The following is a 21,220-nucleotide window of genomic DNA, read 5'->3' as shown; positions in this document are numbered from 1 at the left end:
ATACGAACAATAATTAAGGTCACTGCGAATATAGGCTAATACAATAAACACACAATGCGTGGTTGAAACTTGAAATGCGTTGTGACATGAATGCCTAACAAAAGTTTATGCATGACCGATTAAACATTGCGATGAAACTCTGTTGGAAGTCTCAGAGATGCATGCATGAAGACTTTGGCTGCCGAGACACAGAGCGATACAGCTTCTCTCTCTCTCTCTCTGCGTACGTGTGTGTGTGTGTGTTTGATATATATATATATATATATATATATATATATATATATATATATATAGAGAGAGAGAGAGAGAGAGAGAGAGAGAGAGAGAGAGGAACCCGCGCGCGCTGGATCCGCATTCAAAGTACGGATGCAAGTGCTGGCATGAGCGTCAGACTTGTACGCGACTTGCACCAGCCCCAAAGTTTCTTACGACCGCGCATAGCATGCAAAAAAAAAAAAACAGCAACAGCAAAGTCAAAAATGTATGTACAGTGTGCTTAAGGACACTGGCAACAGTGCGCAGTTCGTTTTGTGTTGTTGTTGCTACCACTGCTGTGAGCCGCTGTACGAAAGAAAGGGGAAAACGAAACAACCGATCCTACAATACATGCCATATCGTTAGCGTCACCCACGAAGATCGTGAGACCGAAGCTTGAGGTGGAGAATACCAAGTGACTCAACACCAAGGAGCTGGAGCCGTGTCGCCGTCGGCCTTCGCCCGCCACGAGCAGCCACAAACCGGGTCGTTTGCATGCGGCTCGCAGAGCGGAGCCACGACGCGCTCCCGATTGTTCGCCGCCCAGGGCAGCCACGGCGAGAAGAGTCTTGTTCGCGGAGCCCCTCTTTCTCTGCGCGGTGTTTACGAGCAACGTGTGTGCGCGATTAATGAGAGCGAAGCGAGGGAGAGAGAGGCTGTGATCAGCGCCGCCCGCTCTGATTGATATGCAGCTGCGAAAACTCGTGCGCCCCACAAAAGGCGGTCGAAGACAAGCGCGCCCTTTTAACTTGACGCGCACTCCCCGAGGAACAGAACACGCTACCGATGCACCGAAGAAGGTGGAGGAGGAGGAAAGGATTCGCACTTCGCTGTTCTGGGAGCAGAGGCGATAGCCAAGCGTGGTTCGGCTGAGTTCGAGGATGCAGAAACTACATGTACGCCCGCGAGCAACTGAGGAACCGCATGAGGAGCCGCAGATGGAAGCTATACAAACGCTATCGTGTCATGCCTTTAAAAGCGAAACTTAAGCGTCCCTCTAAGTGCCTGGAAATTAATATGCAGAGCACTAAGTTAATGGTAATGTTGAACAGGCTGGGAAAGGAACAGCAGTTCACAATAGGTAGCGAAGCACTGGAAGTGGTGGACGAATGTGTCTACAGAGGACGTGCAGTAAACGCACTGTCTGGACCAGGGAAAGGAAGTAACTCGGAGAGCAAGACTGGGGTGGAGCACATTTGCAAAGTACTCGCAGGTTGTGACGAAAGTACTATATAACAGCTGCAAGTTACCGGTATACTCATATGAGACTGAAGCGAGGAGGCTAGCGAAAAGGGCCCTACTTAAGTCGACGACAACGCTGAGAGCTATAGAACGGAAAATGGTAGGTGTAACGTTAAAATATAAGAATCATGCAGAGGGGGCTAGAGAAGTAACTCGAGTTAATGACATCCTAGCGGAAATCAAGAAGGAATGGGCATTGCCAGGGCATGTAGTGTGAAGAGAGGATAACCGATGATCGTTTAGGGCAACAAACTGGATTCCAGAAAAAAAAAAAAAAAAGGCGTCGGCGTTGTCGTAGCGAGCGAAAAATCCTGGGCATGACTCTGGCTGGCATGCGGTAGAACTGGCGGTTGACATGACCAGGCACCGACTGGCCCTCGTGTGGTGTGACGTCAGGCGAAAACATGGCATAGGCGAACTGGCAGGCGCTGGCAACTCAGGCATCGCCTTTGAGATGTGATGGGAATCCATGTTTCAGGGAACCTTCGATCCCTGGAGTTAGTCACGCCGCCCCTAAGCCACGCATGCAGGCTGAGTAGGCAGGGCTTGTTTAAAACGGGGTTTTAAAGATACCTATATGTCGGGCTGTCTTTCACCCCATTCGGTATCTTACGAGTGTATGCGCGAGATAACAAAGATGCAAATTCAGGGGTTCGTGATTGAGCGAGCAGTAAAGTCGACGTACGCGAGCGAGGATTCACAATGGGTGCGACAGAGGGAAGCCAATAACGCTAGCTAACGCGTCATGCATTAATAGGCTCATGGTGCAAAAAGCGTCCGCAGAAAGTGTATACAGGCTACGACGGAACATAAGCCCAACATTGGCTCTCTGCACCCCCGAAATTTTGGGCTTCGACGAACATGCCGCGTTTCCTTTCCCCCGTTTCCTCAAATCTAGGTTGGAGAAAGGCCAGTCGAGAAATGAAGTCTTCGGAGGGGCTGCAACAGGGCACGTTCTCGGCATGGGCAAGTGGAAACACACGCCCACGTCGGGGCAGCTGCTAACCACGACTGGCCAACTCAGCGGTGACTTCCAAATTTAGGTTGGCCACACCAAAAATTTGGCATGCTTATGCACCAGCCCGTTATACCTAGTGGCGCGGGCAGAGGCACATTATTTTATGTTTTGTTTTGGGTAGCCACACCATAATATATGTCCGCACGTGGGAGGCCATACCTGCACCCTTGGAATTTTTTTTTTTTTTTTAACGCGGACCACTTAAACAAACAAAAAAATTTACTGATGCTGCACCTCGATATCACATTGGAGGGAATCGGCGACGATACTCCGGCACGGTACAAAAACTGGGAATTATCTGAATGCACGGCTGCTTGGAGCACTTATCCGTAGTGTCGAGAGATCGCAACACGAAAACAACAACAAAAAAAAAACAACAACTGAGGAACAGCACAAGGAGCCTGCGTACAGCGCGATATATGTCAGCGCAGGAGGGTATCGCAATAATCTGCAGCCCTCCACTAGGGCGACCTTCATAGCCCGAGTCGCTTTGGAAAGCCAAACACCACGAAGTGCTAACTTCATGTGGAGATAATTCGCGGCGACACGCATCGCAATGGCATCGCGCGATGAGCTGCAGGCGGTATACCAAAGCTCCACCGTTCATCGCACTGCTCTGTAGTGGATGTGCCGAAAAATTCGCTCATCGCCAGGTCTACGGAAGCAGCTCGCAAGAATAGTCAATCGCAGAAGGTTTTACGTGCACGTAACTTCGATTCTATAGCTACTTTGCAGGTGACGTGTGTTTTCCTAGCACGGCGAACCTGCAGACAGACGCTCGATCGCTTCATCGAGCCGTCCATATGTGAGCACCGAGATCGTTCAGTGCCTGGTAGGAACCATGGGGAAAACAGGGGAGTTTTGGCTAGATACTGTTAATGTTATCGCAAGAAGCAAGACGCCGCATGCAGTAGTTTTGGGACGTTAAACCTCAAAGAACTGAGCCAAACCTACCCCAAACAATTTGCTATTGATGACCCTATAGCAACACATCTCAGCAGACTTTTGAAAGGCCAGAGCTATGCATGGCCGCCGAGGTTAGTCCTCCGCCAGTGCAACAAAAATAAGTTCGCGTACGTTTCGAAGAGCTAGTGCGAAAATCCTCTCAAATATTTTCAGTTTTTCAACCAATAGTTTGCGATTGACTAGATCAAAAAACATGAAAGTTACCGACAGTAAACTGCTAACGCCATTAGTTTCTTCGCTGAATAATCTAAAAGTGTATTTCACAGCTTGAGACCAGGCTATCGCATGAACAACAAATTATTTCGTATAATAGGGATGTTCGCAAAATCGAGAAGGGAATCGAAACTGCGCACGCGCCTCACGCCCAATGCTTGTTCCATACGGGCAAGTTGAAAACGGCAGTGATAGTGCGATGAGGGAAAGCATACATGTGCACACAGCTAGCATCCGCTGACAGTGGTAACGCTCTACGCTCTATTGGACTATGAGCGGCTGTAAAGAGTTGTGCGCAAGTTTGAGTGGCAGGGGAAAACCGTTAATCCTTTGCAGTACTGAAATGGTTCAGTAATAAAAAAAAAAAATGTAGGGTTTTAACACACTTAGACCGAGCAGGGCGACCGAAAGCATTTGCGAACACATGGAACTTGACGCAGACGACGACTTACAATGCGCAGGGCGTGGTTTGAATCCGCCGCACTCCGATTATGTTTTTCGTCCTAGCTGGGAATATGCAAGCCACAACATTTTTGGTTGTGTTTGACCGTATGATGTGCTTTCGCACTGCAACATCACTATTTGAATTACCCGCGCCAAGACACGTGGAGTGTGACGGGTCAGGCACAATTAACGGTTGTGAAGATTCTTGCTTGGCCCTAGTGTACGTATGAATGCTTCCGCACTACTTTATCGTCGCCAGACGCCTAGCGTCGCCACCAAAAGGTAGATGAGGAAGGGTCCAGTATTTGGCCGTACGGAATCACGGAATTACGAATTACAAGTGTAAAACAAAAATTAGATGGGGAACCCCTCGAAGTGAGAAGGAGAGAATTAAGGCTGAAACTATTCCATAATATATACTACAAGTAAACTACTGTTCCGAGAGAAAAATATATTTTTCACTCACACTACAGATTTGAACGTGCTGACCGTCATCAAAAAGCGCGTGAATTCAGGGCTCTAACCAATCTTTTCAAATCATCGGGTTTTTCTTTATTCTGATCATGAATGGAATGCCTTATCCTTACATATAATCAGTATTATTGAAAATGAAGCGTATGCATCGTTATTGAAATCTTTATTTTTTCTCTTTTTGTGCATATTGTGTTTGTATGACCCCCCCCCCCCCCCCTTTTTTTTTTGCCCGTGATGCCACACACGTGTCGGTGTGGGTAATATAACAAATACATAAACAAAGGACGAAGCTCGACGTAATAAATAAAAGCCCCACTACGCAAACAGATACGCCACTATAATGTCCCAACACGCAACAAATTCCTGGGCAAGACTTCCGTGTGCTGTGAATAATTCACCAGCCGTGTACACGCAACTCCCCACTAAGGGTATATATGCTATACCGTGTAAGCAAGAAGCAACACGCCCTTTCATTCAGAGTTGCACAAGCTTTTTTTTGCGCGTATGCATCGATGGGAAAGTCGGTGCCCGTCAAGACCGACGAGACTGGCTCAGTCAAGCCATGCCGTCGAAGGAAAGAGCAGCCCAGAGCGTGAACCCAAAACTAAAGCGTGCAGAAAAGAGTTGCGACGACGCGGCGTTCCGGTAAAAGGCTATGGAGGCGAAATTCCTGCATTAATTCTGGCCCCGCGGTATATAAATCGCGGTACAGGAAATGAACGGTACTGATCCGTCAATCGCAATCAAAAGTTAAACGAACTGAACGGGATGTGCATTCTTTCCTTAATTCCTGCAAATTGGTCGAAAGGAGATGAAGTGCGCGACCAGGTGCACGAGAAGCGGGTACAAAGCAGGTAAAACAAAGGCACGCGCGACAAACGCATTAAACAGCAGCGGGGGAACAAAAAGACGGCCAGTCGGCAAGTAGACAGTGCTATGCACTATCTGGTCTTCACGGAATCAACGTTTTCTGTGAACAATCCCCATTTCCAAAGGCTCAGTACGCCGTGGAGAAAACACCGATTGCCATCACTCACACAAAAATGAACAAAAATTAAAGGGAACACTATAGGTTGGAAGGCGGGACTGGGTATATCGTGCTGAGGAGGTCGCCTGCCATACCATCTGTCTGGGTTTCGGAGACGGAGAACATGATCGCGCCAGCCTTGGATTAGCGCTCTAAGAATGGACAACGAAGCGCCCCAAGGTAAATCAGCGCTGGAACGGGTCTCTACAGCCAAAGAGCGGTTGGCTCTCTCAATGAAATCACCCACCTGGCAGCAAGGATGCACGCCGAGCGCGGCAACCCCGTTCGCGCTTCTTGGCAACGCGCTCGACACCGGAAGTGGTCGCCCGTGGGTCAGCTAACGGGCCGCCACTTTGCGCGCGCTCAGCAATCGACTCAGCACACCCTCTTATTGAACGCCGATCAGCTTTGGCGGCTTTCGAGGCAGCCGGTCGCTTTCACCACACAAACCGCGCACCGTTTTTCCGCGTCAGCTCTATGGCCGTGTTTGTCTCGAGCTCTGTGGGACGTACGTACTACACAACACAACAGGTCGCTCCCATTTGGCGAAGTTCGCAAAGCCGTGCGGTCCGTTGACGGTAAAAAGTAATTCACTTATGTTCAGTTCACATGTGTGTGCGCATGTTTCGCGTGACCCGTAAGGACGCATTAATTGAAAGGCTGAGCAGTGCAGCGTATCTACGCATTGTCACTACCGGCTAGTTGAAGGTTACAGTGGCGCGTAACCACAGTGACTCACTCCCTGGAGCACTGTGTCGATGCACATAGGTCGTACTTGAAGCAAATTATCGTCGGGCGCAAGCAATGTCCGCAATTTCGTTACATACGTCATTTCGCAATAGCGGAGTTCTACCACCTACAGCAGGTCTTGCCTATATTTATTCATGTTCAAACTGAAAAAAAAAAAAAAAAAAAAAAAAAAAAAAGACCCTTAGAAAAAGGCGTCTGAAATATACAGCGGCAGTCACTAAAGGAAGACAGGGATCGAGGATGCTCGCCCGAGCCAATAAAAACATAAATATATACATGCCACTGGGGCGAACTGCAGCAACCATAGTTAAAAAAAAAAAGTTTTTACTGGTTTTATTATTATTACACCGCGGTTTATAACACCGCGGTTCGAGGACAACTGTGCAGCCCGCATTTACCACTCCGCTGTTTTATGGATACTTACACGTATAAAAACCTCACGTTAACAAAGGTGGCGAGATTACGCGAAAGCGACCGATCAAAAGGCTCGGGCTGCCGATTACACAAGAACAGTTCTCAGGAAACGACTCCACATGGCGTGCGTCGCACACAAAGCTGGTATATACGAAAGAGTCCATGAAACCAGAATAAAAAATTGCAAAAGCAGCCGTGGCGCGCTTACATAATGAACGACGGCAACGTAAAAAGGTAAGAAAACGATGAGTTCAGAAGACAACGAAATCGACCGCACATTCTCCAGACGTCAGACAGACCGCGAGCATTTGCACGTCAACTCGGAAGGAACTTGTTTCGGACACGACCCGTTTTAACCCGACTTGCAACCTCCCTGCCCAAATACCGGAATTCTCAGCGGAAGTCCACGCAAGGAAGTGCTTATTCGAACCTTTCATAAAGCAACCAAATATTTACGGAGCCTATAAGATTAGACAGGTCGCAGACACGAGTGATATAAACGAAACTGGAGCCCTCACGCTGCAGTTGCCGAGTGGCATGACAAGCGTGCACGCCAGTTTGTGTAATGCTGAATGAGAGACAGTTTCGGTTCTGCAAACACTGAAATCGAACTGATCGAACCACGAGGTGCACCGCGGTACGCTGTCAGTATACCATTGCTGCTTATGCTGAAGCAGGGCGAAATTAAGTCCCAACTCTGGACCTATATGTTAATTCAAGAGGTTCAGTCTAGGAGCCCATGACCCACAGCCGAGAGCGGACACCTGAGGAGCTTCCCGAGATGCGATATCCGTGTTTCTTCCGTTATAACCGCTTGCACATGTGATTTGTGACAGCAACACGACCAAAGTATAACCTTGCAAATAAGCATCTGACGGTGAAGTCGCGACGTCAACAAAACATTACCCAGATTTTTCTTCCCGAGTCTATCGGACTCCTCTTTTCAAGTTTGCCGGTCGCTAAACGCGGGGATGACGGACGCCGAGAAGGCATTCCCTCTGCATTCCTGTGTCCCTGGAGTTTTTGCAATAACGCAAACGGATACGCCAAGATCTCCCCGCACAAGACATGTGAAACTGCGCTTAATTTTGAACGCGACCAGCGCATTTTCGGCGGTTCCGTTTTTATTTGCGGCCGCATTCGAACGAGAGCTACATCGCATCAGCGATGATCACCTGTCCCGCGGAAGCTGAAGCGAGATGAATTTGGGTACTCACCGGCGTTCGGGCCGCACGCGGGGACAAGCGACGAACAGTTCCTAGTTTCGCTTCGTTTGACTTCGCCCTCGGCGACACAGTAGCATCAAATCCCGCGACATTTTGCACCACGATTCGATCATGACAGCGGCCGAGCGTTCATCGCACTTCTCCATAAAACTGAACAGGAACTAAAACCGAAGTCTGCGCCATCTATTGTAGTCGTCAACAAGCACAATTGTATCAGCCAGCAACAAAACAGCAAAATCAGCAACACGCATAGCCTCTTATTTAGCTGCTTTTTTATTTCAAATTTTTATATAATTTACCGTGATATTTTGAAACAAAAGGGTTTTAGCGTAATAAATGATTTTGTATACGCAACATCACTTTTGGTAGTGCGTAGTTTCCGACCCAGCAACACTGTAAATACTTCGTCCGCTCGAAAAAAACGTGCTGCTATAGTTCTGTCTACTTTAGCATAATTTGATCAAAATGACTTAATTTTGTATTCTGGGAAAATTGTGTTATCGTTATATGCTGGACACAGCCTGTATGAAGTGCGATTATGCGCTTTAATTGTAAAAGTTTGGTCTCCAACTCAAAATCAATGATTATGCAGACGATTTGGAAGCGAGGCAAGTGTTCCTGACTTTTGGTTCTGCGCAGAAATTGCGACATCCGCTGTTTAGTGAACTTCATAACCAATTAATTACGTTCATATACATGTAGGGAAGCTTTGCTTTCCTTGCTGTTGAGATGGAAGTACGACTTGCCTGCCAATTTCAGCAATTAAGGTTGCTGAAAACACGAAAGGAGCAGCTTGAAAAACTTTCTTTAAAGTTTTTCAAGCTGCTCCTTTCGTGTTTTCATGGCCTCTGTGAAACGTCTCTGCAGGTGTCGGGACTGCTTTTGCAACGAGTCGAATTCCCAGAGCCGCCAGTGCGCATCGAGCTGCGCTGACAAACGACTCGAGACAGCAGTTTGACGTGATCGTCGTCGGCGGTGGTCATGCCGGCACCGAGGCTGCTGCTGCTTCGGCACGCATGGGCTGCAACACTTTGCTGCTCACCCATCGCTTCGACACCATTGGTACAGCTGTCTCTCTGTTTTCTCTCACGCTATCAAAAACCTAAGTGCGAAGGAACCTGGCACGAGAGCAGCGCCGGCTCGCCTCCCTAGTGGAGAATCGCTTCAACTTTTGGTTGGTAGTGAATTTTCACAAATTTGAAGGATGGGTGCGCTGAACCACGTTATTTGTTCCGTTGCATAAGCGATTTGTTGGCGCAAGCAGATATATTGCCAGAGTTTTGCTGTAATAATTATTTTAGTGATTGCGGCTGTTACGTGGTCTTTTGTGCTTTAATGAGAAAGAAAAGAAGCACTAAATGATATTTTGTGAGTTCTGTAGTGCTGGCAGTGCCCAGTAAAAATGACTTTCTATATTGTAGTCACTGAGTGCACATGACTAACGGGCCTATTTGAAACTTAAAGGAATCTGTACTTGTCGATGTGTGTAGTGGCAGGCCTTATTACGGCATGCATGCATGGTAATATATGGGGCTTAATTATTCATGGAGAGCGTGAAATAATGACTTTCTACTGGTTCCATTCCATGAAGACTTCCTAACACGATAGCATTGAAGGCCCCATTCTGTAGAAAATCCGGCATGGATGTTGTCTGTGTTGTAAGCAAAAAATCTCAGGCATGGCTCTGGCAGCTGACACAGCCATGTACGGAGTGGTTGTAAGGTTGGGCGACGCTGCACGACCACTTAACAGCTGATTAGGCAAGAGCTGCCAACTCATGCTTCTCGTTTTAGATGGGATAGGCACAAATTAAGGGATTATAGTGATTGAACAAGTAACGAAGCATGTGAACAAGTATCTGTTAATGGTTAATGGGAGCCATGCGCGGAAGCTTTAAGGATGTCGTATTATACTCTTGAAGGCAGAGCTTAAGTGTCCTCTCCACCTCCTCATTTTATTTTACCCTTAGTTGTAGCCCCGAAACCTGGCTAGCTGTCACTGAAGTCAGTAACTTAAATGACAGACCATATGAATGAAAAAAGATCAGACATGTAGAATTTTGTTATACTAGTGGCTTTACATTCTTTGCATGTTTTCCATCCAATTTGCCAACAAACTGATCAAATAAGGTGCGGTTAATTGCTTTCTGGATAGAGCACACTGGAAAAGATGACATCTTTGGTCTTGCTTTCCACTTGTGCACACAGTTAGAAATATATAGTATTGGTATTCGAAAGTAACACATGGTAAATAAAACTGATAAGCAAAAAGAAAAGGAAAAGGGATGCAGCTTTGTAATTAAAGCTCAAGTGACAGCGTAGCTTCCAAACTTTGCTAGCTTCTCTGCGCAAGCAATGCGACATTTGCAAATCTTGCTTGCCCGTAATAGTCAATACGAAAACTATGCTACTAGTTTTATCGTACACCAGTTTCATAAGAGTCTTCATTGCATGTGTCATGTATTTGAAGTTTTCTGGAAAGCGTGTCATCTCTCTAATGCTCCATTTTCACACCAAATGGTTTCAAATGCTAAATAGCGATTCTTTCCTTACCTGATCTACTCCTTTGCACAAATGCGAAAAGAGACTGCGTGGTAGCGATGTAAAACTATTGGTAAATTGACTGTCTATGCTATCGATATATATATTTTTTTGAAACTATTGACAGTGTAAAAAACTATTGATATTACTACTACTGACAAACTATCGTACTAGTATTGACGGTATATCGGTAGTATTATTATTGATAGTGCTGCGAACAATTATGCAGTTTTTGGCAAGCGATATTTCTAAAGCATTTGTAATAACCTACTCCTATCAGCAATACTCAGTTCTTGTAAGTTTTAAAGAAATGTTTAATGTGAAAGCTTTTATATTTATAGGCTCATGAGTGTGGACAAAATTTGTGTGTCTGCAAAAGGTGTCGCACCGTCATTGTCAAGAAATGAATTGATTGATCAGTAAAAGAATGATTGCATGAAGTAGAGGGTGAAAAAATGTGTCTGTGCAGAAAATTTAGTTTATTTGGAATAGTTAATTAATTAGAAGCAAAAAGTCAGTTTGACGTCAAAACATCCAGATATCGAAATTGTGCAAAATACATCAAAATTGTGAAAAAAACGTGCCCTCGTCATTGGTAGTGAAGAGTAAAAGAAGAAAAAAGTAGTAAAAGAAAAAAGGAGTAAAAGCAATAAAAGAAAAAAAGAGAAACAACCAAAAGAGAAAAAAAAAGTAGAAAGAGTAAAGATGGAAAAGATTAAAAAAAAGAGGAAGGGGAGCAAAAAAAAGGGAAAGAAAAGAAGGAAATGAGGGAAAAAGCAGCAAACAAGTGCAGAAAATAACAGGAAAGGCTTTCACTTTACCGCACTTAAGAGAGATCTAAATGCCTCCAACGAATTTTCGGCAAATGAAGCAAATTTAATTCCACAGTGAAAGTGTCGAATGATGTCCATCATAAATTCATACTCAAGTAGTAACTTGTTACACCTCATCAACAAATTTGGTTATTGATGTTTTTATTTTCAAATAACAAAATGCAAATAAAAATGTGAAGCAGTGCAGTTCCGCACAATTGCTATGGCTTGCTTTCTGCTACAGTTGAACAGTTCAACTTAGTTGTTTGTCAGCCTGCCATTCTGCCGAAGGAACACAAGCATGTCAACTTTCTTGCTCTTCAGCCTTCTCCTTCTAATTATCTGTCCAGCTACTGAGAATACACATTCTGCCAGTATTACTGGAATGCTCAAGTTCTTCCTAGCCATTCCAGAGAGCAGCATTGTGGAGCTTTGCCAATACCTCCAGAATTCTAAAGAATTTCTCATCCTTTCCTGTGGCTTTAACTCCAGGTACTGGCGAAGTATTCGCTCTGCGTTGGAGGTTGCGTTTGAGGACTCCAAACGCTTGCTCATTTAATTATATGTCCAGTAATGTTTCAAGAGATGTTAACTGCGTTTCTTCAGAAATGTCCATTCTTTTATGCAAGGAGGAGTTTCACTCTCATAGAACCTCCCCAACACATCACTAGTGCTAATCTTTTTTCACTGTCACCGGGACCTGTACATCTGCAGGTCCCAGTGACACATAGATCGCGATAATAGAGAGTCCTGTCATAGTTGTCCGAGGGTTTTCGTGGCTGATTTTATACTATCTATGGCACTCCCAAAGTTACTACTGATAGTACTGCTGTAAAGTTATTGAAATTACTTTCAGCAGTACTACCGGTAGTTTTCTTACCATAAATAGTTCAATAGGTATACATCACCACTGTGTGGTTCACATGAAGGTACTATTACTGACAGACAGATGTGTTTTTCTTATTTAAAACAAACGCCCTTCTACCCAAGCTGACCACAGAAGCAGTCGTCTGTATCATTAACATATTAGATCAATTAAGGTGCCCCCTCAGTGTCATGAAAATTATCGCCATGTCAGGAAAACCCTCATTTTGAGTGGGCAGTCGCATCAGGCCAGTATGGTCTCTTAGTTGGATACTACGTTGGAATGAAGCAGGAGCCAGCCATTAATGGGGAGGCCCTCCATTCATTGGCATCAGCCTGTTGTAATGGAGTTGTGGTCAATCGCCTTGCACTAGCTAGCAGCTGGAGGTACAGGGTCTTTGAGCACTGTAATGTTCTTGAAATATTCATGGGCCATTTTGGTACTTTTTGTCCCACAACTGCATGGGCTAACAGTGCAGTCAGTTCTAGTATGCTAACCTTTCGACTGGTTAACCTTTCGGCCTTCTCTTCCATCACTCTCCTTCACACCAACTGGTCTTCCAAAGCACTCTGTTATGCTAATTTGGCATGTATCCTATGTTAACAACAGCAACGACTGGACAAAAGTGATGAACAAATAACCACATAAGTACTGATTCCATTGTACATGTAACGATAGGTTGATGTAATTGAAGATTAAAAAAGAACATCGGTGGTGAAATCAGCTACTTGTATGTCTCGAACTGGCTAAAGCAATCGTGTTATCAAGCAGACGAATTTATAGAAAAACGGTTTCATACTGCGCTACTGTTGTGAATTACAACTGCCTCATAATTTATCTTTCAGGGGAGATGTCATGCAATCCCTCCTTCGGAGGTATTGGAAAAGGCCACTTGATCAGGGAAATTGATGCACTTGGAGGAGTCTGTGGCAGGATATGTGGTGAGTTGATGCTTCACAGCAAATCTTTTGCTCTTGATAAAGTATTCGTCTGTTCAGTTAAGAACACAAAATAATTGCCTGCAGGTATAAATGTTAAAGGGTATCATTGGAGCATGTGTCTTTTTTCCTTTCTTTTTAACATTTTCCTCCTCCTTTTTTTTCTTTGGCAGACTTGTCAGGAATCAGCTACAAGGTTCTGAACAGGAGCAAAGGACCAGCAGTCTGGGTAACATGCTTCATTTTTTTTTCATCCTCAGGACATGAACACACTGTCCAGGTGGAATGTTAATTTAACATTTTTTTTTCTTTCTCCATGTTTTTCTTTTTAATCTTTTTCTGACATAGCCAGGCATTTTTGGCACAGTATTAGTTTTCATCGAAATGTTTACTAAGTATAGGCAAATGGATCCCGGCTAGGTGTGTGCCTTTTGACTATTTGTAAGGCATGATATTTTATTAAGTCGCACAAGCGTAAAAATTATAAAATGCACTGATAACCGCTGTAGAAATTTAATGGCATTTTTTCCATGTCATTTAAAACAGTAGTTCGGCAGAAAAAAGTGGTACGCATTTATATGACTGGCTTTAGAATAACACCTAAAATGTGGTACAAGAAAGGCTTCATGGACACTCACACATGGAATGATTTGAAGCCTTTAATGCACGGTGGAACTTGGCACTTTGCACTTACAAACTTCATTCAGGCCTTCATGCATGCATAGTCAGGTTGTAGATCACCGAGGATGGTGAACTTCGCCCACAAACCTCACATCCTCAGGCACTCCCACCATTTGGTTGCGATCAGCTTTTCTGTTCTTATTCTTGCTCTACCTTTGTTCTTAAGCACTGCAGTACTAAAGGGGATACTACTAGTGAGCCATTTAGAAGTAGCGAAGTCAGGTAGAATAAGAATGGTCTTATTATGCGAGGCTCTGGTAAGTGGGTCCTTACGCACCTTCGAACTAATTATGGCATGCAAACATTGCAGTACTTAATATCGCATATACTTAATAGATACCAGAAATAGGACAATAACATTTATTCTCTTTCTCGTAAGGATTTGATGTTCCACTTGGCTAGCAGAGATGGGTAGCTCCTTTTTGTACTGTGCAGCATTATTTTTTGTTTTAATTATTATAGACCTTGATATCACCTTGGCAGTTCGCTTGTGCATGTGTTTATTTTGTAACACTCTCAAGCTGCTTAATTGTAGCTTTTCATCTGGGGTTCATCCCTGCAGTATGTATATGAAGGGTAAATAAACCAACAATATTGTTGCATTATATTAAAAAATCTGCGTCCTCAACTCCCACATTGTCTATAATGGCAGTTGAATAAGTAATTATTTTTTTAGAAACATGTAAATTTAGGCATACACAAATTAGCAGAAATTGATCTTTTCTTGCTGCTTTTTTCACGCCAAATTGTGCCAAGTTGAAATCTATATATATATACCGGGTGTCCCAACTAACTTGAACCAAGGGATACAAAATAATACATTTAAGGTAGATCAGTGAAACCAATTGCATTCAACTGCCAGCCTCCTTGCGCACTACCGGCGATTTTTTGTTTTGCAATCACTTAATTAGCTAATTATGTTAATTTTTCTAATTTATTAAATATCGGCTTTAGACCTAACATGTGAATTGGAAACTTGTAGAGCACCTTCAGAAACACCCATTCCATTAATTGCGATACAGAAAGTCTCACGTGTATCTTTTTTTCTGGGCTCAAAAGAAAGCCCGCGAAATACAAATAATACCACGTGACTAGTGCATTCTTGCGCCGCGATTGTGGTGCTCTCAGTCGTGGTTTGAGCGAACGAAATTAGCTTCGGCCGTGTCTCCTTTGCCCCGCTAAAGCGGCAGGCCGATATGCCTGTGATGGCTTCTTCGCCCGCGTCCGACAGCCGGCCCACGTGATGGTTCAAGTAGCACCGAGAGCGGCGAGCCGACACCACCGGGATTCTAACAAACCCTCCTTCTCTCCCATCAGCGAACTTTACGGCAAACGGATCAGCGATAAGGTATCAGCCACGGAATCTGCGCATACAGGCTTGGGTAAAGGGGCGAGATGACATGTGACTTGACTAAAATTAGCGCTGCACCTTCATTTGCCGGTTCTTTATCGTCATCCACCTGTCGTGATGTAGGCTGCTGCGGTGCACAGGCCTGGCCAAGATCGCGGTGACGACGGGCGAGCTCTAGCTCGCTCCAACCATCGCCAACATTTCTGCCTGCCGCTGCAACGGGACCATCGGGTCACGGCCGCAGCTTATTTCGTTCGCTCAAACCACGACTGAGAGCACCACGATCGCTGCGCTCAAATGCGCTAGTCACGTGGTAATATTTGTATTTCGCGGGCTTTCTTTTGAGCCCGGAAAAAAAGATACACGTGAGACTTTCTTTATCGCAATTAATGGAATGGGGGTTTCTGAAGATGCTCTACAACTTTCCAATTCACATTTTTTGTCTAAGGTGAATATTTATTAAATTAGAAAAATTAACATAATTAGCCAATTAACTAACTGCAGAACAAAAAATTGCCTGTAGTGCGCAAGCAGACTGGTGGTTGTATGTAACTGGTTTCACTGACCTACCTCAAATATATTATTTTGTAACCCTTGGTTCAAGTTAGCTGGGACACCCGGTATATGGACTTGCAAAAGCATGCTGTACTATTTGTTTGAGCACTCACACAAAAATCTGGTACAGAAGAGTACCATTATTTTTTTGCACGCAAGCTAAGCACGACAAGACGGTGGCGCATGCGAGTACTGCTGTTCTACAAAGGGTTAACGATGAAGCCCATTGCATAGCCCATTACATGCCTTTGCTGCAGTTGTTTAAAGCGAACTGCCTACTTCTAGGTCATTTTTTATCACCAGTTTGTTCCCACCTTGGTTGTCCACAACAATGTCTTATGATTGCTTTCTAACCCAATTCTTGTTGCATTGACTTCTTTCCAGTTTACTGTCTAAGTTGCTGATGCATATCTTTAAAGAGTTTGACAGCGGGAACTTTGAATTAGTGATTTTTTTCCTGTTTGTGTAGCATTGTGTCTTAAAAATGCCTTTCCCGTTACGATCCCTGATGCAGTTTACTGCAACAAATAACTAAATAAATAGTCTCCTCATTCACTTCGCTGGTATCCGAGGCTTCACTGTAATGGCCAGTGAACAAAGTTTATTGATCCACTGTTTTGATTCACTGGTGAATGATGGATGATGTTTTGTCGTCAGCTAGATGCTCTTGCTCTTTTCATTTTGGAGCAAGAAAACACGCATCTTAGTTTCTTGCACTGGTTCAGTGCAAGAAACTAAGATGCTACTTTTTCATTATTTTATTGTTCACCTTGTTCATATCCCCTTATTTTAATGTGCGCATGGATGCACCTTCTCAGCAGAAAGGGACTCGCACATTTCTGTACCCCTGTCCTCCAGTAAACAATGCTCCCTAAGGTGCTGTCGCATCCCGAAAGGCTCACACTGGCAAGCACGTTCAAATACCTAAACTGAGCAGCAAAAAGTAGAAAATTAAAACTCGGTAAGGTGGCATAATGAGAGCAGCTGAGGTACTCTGCACCTTTCTGTTAGAATGGAGAAGAAAGGGATATTGATCTTCTAAAGATGTCTTGCCTGGCCAGATGGGTGAGAGAAAGACGCCCGGAGTGGGCATGGCAGAGAGACACATAGCAAAAGCACCTGACTGCAACGGTGTAATGCAGCTGCTAATGAGTCTTTCCTCGAAAAAACTGGCCATGCATTCCGGAAACACCGCCTGACAGTCACTCAATTTTAGTAAATCTTAAAACTAGAGGGTGTTAGGGGGCTCCTTGAATTATGTAATGGAGAACGAGAATAACATTGGTGAATATACTTGTGTTGTTATTCTCATTGTTCATGTACCTTGCATTTATGTACGCAGGGCCTGAGGGCACAGATTGACAGGGTCCTGTACAAAAAGAACATCCAGGCATATCTCAAGAGCCAGAAAAACCTGACAATTCTTTGCGGTACTGTTGAAGATTTAGTTCTCCAGGAGATGGCAGGAGGCTCGCACTGCGTAGGCATTACTTTAGGTATTCACACTGTCCTCTTTTTCATGTTCAGCTTGCTGACAATGTGTATGAGGCAGGTCACTGTGATTCAACTCACTTTCTTACGTTGCATGTGGCATGGAACCATTCGAAATTATTGATGTTAAAGATGTAAATATTCTCAGAATTTCTTCTTTTTTGCTGTGTTTCAGCTCTATTTGATTCACTATTTATTTTTTTGTTCAGTACAGCTGCAGAACAGTGTTGCATGCATTGCATGAATTAATTTAAATAAAGGAGGTCCTTAAGAGTAGAGGGAATGAAAGGCTGCTTAAAGATGTTTGCACAATGTGAAAATCTCTCACAGCAGTGATTGCTTGCAAGCATAAACATTGTACATAAAATCTACATTTTCAAGGCACCTGATAAATCAGCTTGGAACAATGTATGATGTTCTCTTTGGCTACCTTTTAAACACTCAAGCACTGACAGGCAAGCTTGTAAATGGCTTTGTTGAAACTCATCTCAGTGTTACGATGCTCCTTCCAGACGACCATTCCGCAGTTAATGCCCATTGTGTTGTGTTGACAACTGGGACGTTCTTGAGAGGTCAGATCAACATTGGGCTGGAAACGTACCCAGCGGGGCGACTGGGAGACAAGCCAACCATAGGCCTTGCTCGTACACTGGAGAAGCTAGAGTTCAGTTTGGGACGGCTGAAAACAGGTATCTACCTACCACCATCTCTAGAAAGCATAAAACCCATCGGAATTCATTGTTGTGAACCTGCATTTTGATAAGACTGGCTCTTTTATGCCATGCTACAAACCTTTCATTATTTTACGTATGATAGTGAGCCTATTGACGTTTCTGCTGATTAGCATGCTGCACTTTCTGTATCATGCACTTTAGAAGAGGTTCAACCCACCTTAGTAGCAAAACTGACTAGTTCAGAATGGTAACTTGGTCTGCACTGCCATCCCTCCTACTAGCAGCTGTTGCTAACACCATCTGTTAACAACAAGACTTCACTTCCTCTTAGAAGACGTGCTGGACAAACATTTTAGTAGCGAACATAGTGCAAGAACAGTATTTTTCTCTGCCTAAGCTTTGATCAAAACATGTGCATTTGTTGTTAGGTGCAGATGAAGGCTTACCAAAAAGGATGGGTGAACATTGAGGGATCCATGCGATGCTTGTATTGCATAATTAATAAGCCACAGTAAATTAGTTTTGAAGTACATTGTATCACCTCCGCCTTTAGCAGCAATCAGCTATTTTCGCTTTTCTATCTGCATGTAGGTTTATAGCAGAAATGTGAAAAGTGTGTGAATTGATGTGGCACTGTTTCTTATTCTGCAATGCATTTAATGTCACTGTCACACATCTGGTCTTTAATTGAGTACCTGCATTCTTGGTAGTTTTTCTGCTTTCTTCTTAAGGCAGTCACAATCCTAGTTATGACTCCTTTGCAGGAACTCCTCCTAGGCTGGATGGCCGAACAATTGACTACAGTGGTCTCGAAATGCATCATGGTGACATACCACCTGAACCATTCTCGTTTAGCAACTCAAGGGTCTGGCTAGAGGTTTGTTGTGCTTATTAATTGTCTTCCCAATGCCTCCTATCTCTTCTGCATGGATGTTATGCTTGGAGCACTTGTTATTGGTACAATGCCTACAACTTTGCCATTTAATCTTGCCAGATGTTGCTCGGTTAGGTTTAGTTTACTTGTGTTCTGCATAGAGGAAGGGGCTGTAGAAGGCTACCTGAATGTCTGTTCATGCACCAAGTGTGCATTATGTCTTAATGTATTAGAATGACGATTGAAAAGTGTATTTCAGTGGCCACCTACACCGTTCTTAAGGCAAAAGAAAAGTTGAAGTATTCATCTGTATACATAGGGAAATAATTGGCATTGTTGTGGAGCATTGCTGCACAATGGCAATGATTATGGTACAGGTTAATAACTATACTAGCACCAGGCGTTGCAAGACACTTACCTGTCAGCATTGTTTTAGGTGCTGTCTGGAGTTTCTCTTTCACTGTTGTCATCATTGTTCATCGTTTCGACACTTTTCGTGGCCTATAAAGCGGAGAAAAAGCACACTATTCAGAAGCTTGAGGACTTTTTTGCCGTGCTGTCATGCGCTCGGTAATTACCCGAGGGTGTGACCGAGACATGACAGGGGGGGGGGTCAATCGTTGCTCGGCATAGCCGGTAAGCAAACGTAGCGAATGAAACGAAAGTGTGTTGCTGTGTAACAACAACAAACAATGTTTATCTATTCAAAAAGAAGGATACACTGCTTGTAGCAGTAAGCAACATTAACCTAATAAAGGACAACAACACTACGAGTGAAGGACATCTCAGTCAAACACTATAATTTACATTGCACAGAGGATTAAACAGGTGTTTCAAGATGCAAGCACTATTTCAATTACAACAGTAGAAAGTAAGTTCAGAATAAGAGTACACATACAGTTGACCAGGGAGCGCGGCAGCAGACCATCACCGAACGGTGCAGATGGAGCTGCCCTCGAAGGCCTTGGACCTTCCGAGGCTGCTGGCGGTTCGGAGATGTGGCGCGGCAGCGGTTCGGGAACCCGGGAGCACGCGGAAGCTCAGCTTTCTCTTTGAGGGGCGGACTGACATTGTGGTCTGGTCGACTCCTTTTTAAGCCTTCGGTAATTGCGCATGGACACCCACATAGAGCACGCACAAAGCACTTCAGTCAAGATGGGAGGGTCATATAGACATACCATACTTTGACACTGCATGGCCACCATGTTGGGTTTTAAAATGTAACACACAACCAAAACGTACGCCACAACTTCGGGGCTGGTGGGGGTCACCTTGCCAGGGAAGAAAAGTAATTTTGGCTGTAGTAGGGGTGACTTTGAGGGGGAAAAACAGTAACGAATAGACAAAACAAGAATCATGTTCACCCCGGATCTGGTGAAGGGAGATTTGCTGTATGGAGGCAACATGCACATATGCGCTTTGGCATGCCCTGCCATTCAACGCATATACAGGCATCGTGGACGTGTTTACGAAAACGAGAATAATGCAGTTTTAATACATTCAAACAAAGATTAATTGAGGGATGCTGCCAATTTTGTGACACATGCCTAATGCCTTCAATGAGGAACTGAGGCATTCAGCTAACTTTAAAAAATTAGCTTTTACCAGATATTGCCACTGTAAGTTTATTGTAAGTTAAATGCGGTGTGCCTGGCTCCTTGGCCACTTTTGTTATTAGCACCATCATACTGTTATGATTGCTTTTGGAAAGTGCGGTTTTTACTGTATTGGCCTCCACTGTGCAGGCAGAAGACCAAATTCCCATGCACCTGACTCACACTACCCCAGAGGTGGACAGGCTTGTGCTTGACAACCTTCACCTGAATAGGCACGTCAAGGAAGAAGTCACCGGACCAAGGTACGCGCTCGCACCAGGTTTTGGATAGTGTTCACATAATGTTGGTGCACAGTATATTGTAAAGAATTTCATTTTCACAAGTACCTAAGCCACATTTTTGTTAAGGACATTGGCAACGGCACTTGGGAGCTGCCAAGAAACAAACAGGGCAGCGGCCTAGCAGGCGATGCTTATAGTACTGCATCGCACTGTGGCTAGTACAAAAGCTACCAGAGGGTACTGTGGCTTTTGTGCTTCAGGCTGTGTATTTGAGTGAGGTGAGTTTAGGAAAAAAAAGAGGGGACTTTTGGTTCCTGGCTGAGACTTAGATTTGGTGGACATTAAAAATAGCTTCTAAAAATGCCCTTTTTTAAAAATGACAATGTTTTGTTTGCGTCTCTTGCTGACTTCCTGCTAAGGTCGGTTTCACAGGTGTGTGGCATCATGGAGCAGGAGTCATGTGACCACCTTGCAGCATCAAAAAGTTTGCAAACCACAGGGAGGGGGCCCTGCTGCCTCTGCTTCACAAAATTTTGTCTTTGAGCTTCTGCATCAGCAAAATTTGTGGAATAT

At 44.3% G+C, this 21,220-nt stretch overlaps 2 protein-coding genes across 2 annotated transcripts in view; one reads left to right on the top strand and one right to left on the bottom strand.

Annotated features, from left to right (window-relative positions):
• Positions 1-8,171, bottom strand: part of Tpst (tyrosylprotein sulfotransferase) — a 307,475-nt gene extending 299,304 nt beyond the window's left edge. Inside the window, exon 1 of the mRNA XM_084598079.1 lies at positions 8,021-8,171. The gene's annotated coding sequence lies outside the window, so the exon portion shown is untranslated. The remainder of the gene's footprint in view (positions 1-8,020) is intronic.
• Positions 8,172-8,418: 247 nt separating this feature from the next.
• The window catches only part of LOC146196062 (5-taurinomethyluridine-[tRNA] synthase subunit MTO1, mitochondrial), a 39,918-nt gene continuing 27,116 nt past the window's right edge, over positions 8,419-21,220 (top strand). The window contains exons 1-8 of the mRNA XM_084598074.1: positions 8,419-8,637; positions 8,897-9,091; positions 13,092-13,187; positions 13,358-13,413; positions 17,114-17,267; positions 17,775-17,951; positions 18,701-18,813; positions 20,556-20,668. Coding sequence (XP_084454200.1) covers positions 8,568-8,637; positions 8,897-9,091; positions 13,092-13,187; positions 13,358-13,413; positions 17,114-17,267; positions 17,775-17,951; positions 18,701-18,813; positions 20,556-20,668 — 974 coding nt within the window. The 5' untranslated portion in view covers positions 8,419-8,567. The remainder of the gene's footprint in view (positions 8,638-8,896; positions 9,092-13,091; positions 13,188-13,357; positions 13,414-17,113; positions 17,268-17,774; positions 17,952-18,700; positions 18,814-20,555; positions 20,669-21,220) is intronic.

This window comes from Amblyomma maculatum, chromosome 3 (genome assembly GCF_055883805.1).
Source record: "Amblyomma maculatum isolate TAMU_Amacu chromosome 3, ASM5588380v1, whole genome shotgun sequence".
In the NCBI taxonomy this organism is placed as follows: domain Eukaryota; kingdom Metazoa; phylum Arthropoda; class Arachnida; order Ixodida; family Ixodidae; genus Amblyomma; species Amblyomma maculatum.
This window is presented reverse-complemented; position numbering and strand designations above follow the sequence as displayed.